This window comes from Nanorana parkeri, unplaced genomic scaffold, assembly GCF_000935625.1.
Source record: "Nanorana parkeri isolate BGI_ZX_2015 unplaced genomic scaffold, ASM93562v1 scaffold491, whole genome shotgun sequence".
In the NCBI taxonomy this organism is placed as follows: domain Eukaryota; kingdom Metazoa; phylum Chordata; class Amphibia; order Anura; family Dicroglossidae; genus Nanorana; species Nanorana parkeri.
Window position 1 is genome coordinate 790721 of NW_017306759.1, and position 3897 is coordinate 794617.

General features: G+C 40.3%; 1 protein-coding gene across 1 annotated transcript in view; it reads left to right on the forward strand.

The window, feature by feature from the left end:
• Positions 1-2919, forward strand: part of LOC108790668 (extracellular calcium-sensing receptor-like) — a 14517-nt gene extending 11598 nt beyond the window's left edge. The window contains exon 6 of the mRNA XM_018560980.1: positions 1991-2919. Coding sequence (XP_018416482.1) covers positions 1991-2919 — 929 coding nt within the window. The remainder of the gene's footprint in view (positions 1-1990) is intronic.
• The last annotated feature ends 978 nt before the right edge of the window (positions 2920-3897 follow it).

A 3897-nucleotide genomic window follows, 5' to 3' on the forward strand; every position in this document is an offset into this window, starting at 1 on the left:
GAATGTAGAGGACAAAATCCCCCCCCCCCCCCTAAAACAGGATATCAGGGCCAGTGCCCAGGGAGACCAGCTGATTCTACAGGAAATTAAAACTTTTAGATATCAAGGAGCAGCATCCATTGTAAATTATATTATCAACACTTGAAACAGCTTAAAATATTTTGACTTTAATATCACTTTAAGTCGATCATTAGAAACATGCTGGAAAATCCTCTGCCGAACTGCGCTGGCATCTGGCGCTGCTGTCAGAATACAAAACACACACAGGGAGATTCCTCAATCCACACTGTTTAGCGTGGATGATGGAATCTCTTATATTTTTTTCGTTCAGGCCGCAGGTTGAATAACAAAAAATATAACCGTGTTTACCATACGATAGCAGCTGTGAAAATTCTGTGCAATAATCAACTTTTTCTTCAGAAGCTTGACCTGTCATGGCTGTGTACAGAAAGTCTGTGCAGATACCATGATTGACCAAGATCAAGATTCACTCAAAATAAACAGGTCCAAGTGCATTACTCATCAGTCGGCCTCAGCTAGCTATTCATTCTTCTACGGCTAATAAATACAGTATGTGAAAAAACTGCAATGATGTATATAGAAGTATATAGGTGTATATAGGTGTTCTCTTACTAAACCTTTGTACACATCATATACATTGGGTTTAATCCCATCTAGGGATAATCTAGGGGGAGCAACACTTTTCTGTCAGGGCTCAGTGGTTGCTATGCCACGGTTAAATCATTGCTCATTATCCATTCAGGACCATAGTACTAGACTATATCATTCCAGGGGATTCTTTTTAAAGTGACACTAAGCTTAGGAGTTAAATGTTAAAAATCCATTCAAGTCCCTTAACTATTAACAACATTGTATCTTATTTGTGTATCACTCGGCTGTAGATCCTCTATGAATTGGTGCTGACACTGTCCTTCCTTCTGGAGGGTGACTACTTTTGTTTCCCATGGTCCCTGTGTGCCATTCAGGTCTGGGAGCCATATACATATATTACTAAAGCTGAGTCTCCCAGACCTAAATGGCATTCGGGAGCTCCTGAATGCAATTTGGAAATTCGGATGCCCGATGCCATTCGGGTCTAGGAGATTCAGCTTTAGTATTAATATCTGTATATGGTTTTCTTGCAACAAATATTCAACGAAATGAACGAAAAATCGGATTTAGTCCGAATCCGAAACCTGAACCAAATTGACTTTCGGATCCGAATCCTGATTTCCGAAATAACGAAATATCCGAACTAACCAAATTTTTCCGCATCTTACATGTCTACTACAATCTCATGTTTAGTTTACTGATTTGTATTGAGATTGTAGTCCATCCCAGGAGTGAGCTTGGAGCGGTGACTACTTTACCAACCATTAATTGTTGCAGTGTGGCAGGGCACATTATCCTGCTGAAAGAGGTCACTGTCATCAGTGTATGCCGTTTCCATGAAGTGTCCATGGTGGACTACATTCTCTCATTTATTTTACTAATTTGTATTGAGATTGTTGACCATCACAGGAGCGAGCTTCGAGTGGAACAAAAGTATCCCCCCTCCAGAAGGAAGGACAGTGTCAGCACCAATTCAGAAGATGATTTGAGGATCTCCTGTGATGGACCTCAATCTCAATACAAATTAGTAAACTAGACATGAGATTGTAGTCTATCACAGGAGTGAGCTTGGAGCCGTGACTACTTTACAACACAGACAGGGACCATGGGGAACAAAGATAAGATACGTTGTTGTGCATAGTTAAGGGACTTGAATGCATTTTTAGGCTGTAACTCCTGAGTTTAGTGTCACTGTAAATTATAATATAACAATCATGTTCAATATGTTGTGTGTATCACAGCAAGAGACCTGAGCTATGGAAATTTACCAGAACCAGATGAAATCTGGTATACTCCATAGTTTGCTTTTTTTAAGAGACGTGTTAAACCTAAAATATACTTTTTTTAAATAATTGATGCATGCTCTGTTGACTTTCAGACTCTCTTGACTGCTTCCGATGTCCATGGGACCAATGGCCAAACAAAGAAAGAACAAAATGTCTCCAAAAGACCATAGAGTATCTCTCTTACGATGAACCATTGGGGACAACCTTAACTTCTGTCAGCGTTGCTTCTTCTTTGTTCCCAGTCGCGATCCTAAAGCTTTTAATCGATCATAAGTCCACCCCAATTGTCAAAGCCAGCAACTACTCTTTAAGCTGCCTTCTTCTGGTTTGCTTATCCTTATGTTTCCTTTGCCCTTTGGTTTTTATTGGTTATCCCCAACCACTGAATTGTCTTCTCCGCCAAGCTACCTTCGGGATTGTTTTCTCTCTTTGTATCTCCTGTGTCTTATCCAAAACGATAATGGTTGTGTTGGCTTTCTTGGCCACCAGGCCAAGCAGCGCCCTTAAGAAATTCACCAGCCACAATTTTTCTTACACAATCATTTGCGTAGTCTTCCTCATACAATTTATAGTTTGCCTGCTGTGGTTGTCCCTTACACCTCCCTTTCCGCAGTACAATATTAATACCCACCCTGGGGTTATAATAATTGAGTGCAATGAAGGATCAACCTTTGCTTTTTGGGTCATGTTGGCATATCTTGGTCTGCTAGCCTTCAGCAGCTTTGTTGGAGCATTTCTATCTCGAAGACTTCCTGACGTCTATAACGAGGCCTCATATATTACCTTCAGCATGCTGACCTTCCTTAGTGTCTGGGTCTCCTATATCCCAGCATCCCTCAGTTCTCAGGGCAAATACATTGTGGCCATGGAAGTTTTTGCAATGTTATTCTCCAGCTGGGCACTGGTCATTTTTATGTTCCTTCCTAAATGTTTCATCATGCTTTTCCGACCCTCTATGAACTCCAGAGAATATTTAAAGATGAAGGGAGTAAATCAAGCACATGATGCAAAAACATTTTAAACTGGGAATGCAAATTAAAAAACGTGTTGAATGTTGTACTTGCTTTGGCCCTCATGAAAACTAAAATACTATCTAAGTCCATTGACTTTTCTGTAAATCAAATCAAGATCGTTCATTGGTCCTGACATTGTTTTCCCCATACTAGCCCACCTGGCCCCCAAATTGTGTCCTTTGCATCTTCTAAGGGTTATTAATGGGATTTCCACTGCAAAGTTAGTTGCATCCTGTTAGTATTTTTAACATTTTTAATGCTTGCGATTGTCATGTTGTTAATGAGACTGTATAGCATTCTGTAAATATTTTCATTATTAATGTATTGTGGTCAGAATTTAAAATGAAAAAATAAAAAGATGCAAACATTGCACATTGATATCATATATGTTCCTGTCTAGACAGGTTGAGCTCTCAGGCCATTTTCATATGTTTTTAGGTTTCTCCTTACCCCCTGAGGGAAAAAAAAGGCAAATGTTTACAGAGCTCAATAGCCCAAATAAATTGGAGTTAGAGCAGTGACTCCTCCCCTTTGTACAGACATACAGATTTCAAGTCTTAGTCAGGCAGAGGTTGCCTTTGCTGTGATGTCTCTGTAGAACATCTATAGATTACTTGCAATCCTTTGTTAACTTGCCCCTCCCCCGTTCTGCCCTAACATTGACTAGTCGCTGACGGTCACAATTTGCCCGTTCAGACCCAGATTTTCGGCTGACAGTCCGGTCTTTAAACACCTTAACAACAGCTGCTCTTGAACATTTAACGCATTCTGCTGTTTTGCTGATACTCGCTCCATGGCTCCGAGCGCCAACAATCATCCCAAGACTGTTAAATCGTGTTGTTTACCCGTATCTTCAGAAAAAAACCTGCTTCCCTATTTATAATGGTCTGGCCCTATAGCAACTTCTGCGCGAAATTATAGCTAACTATAGCTAATTTGCCTACAAACGTCAGGTGGTCATAATAATCTGGCCACTCAGTGTATAT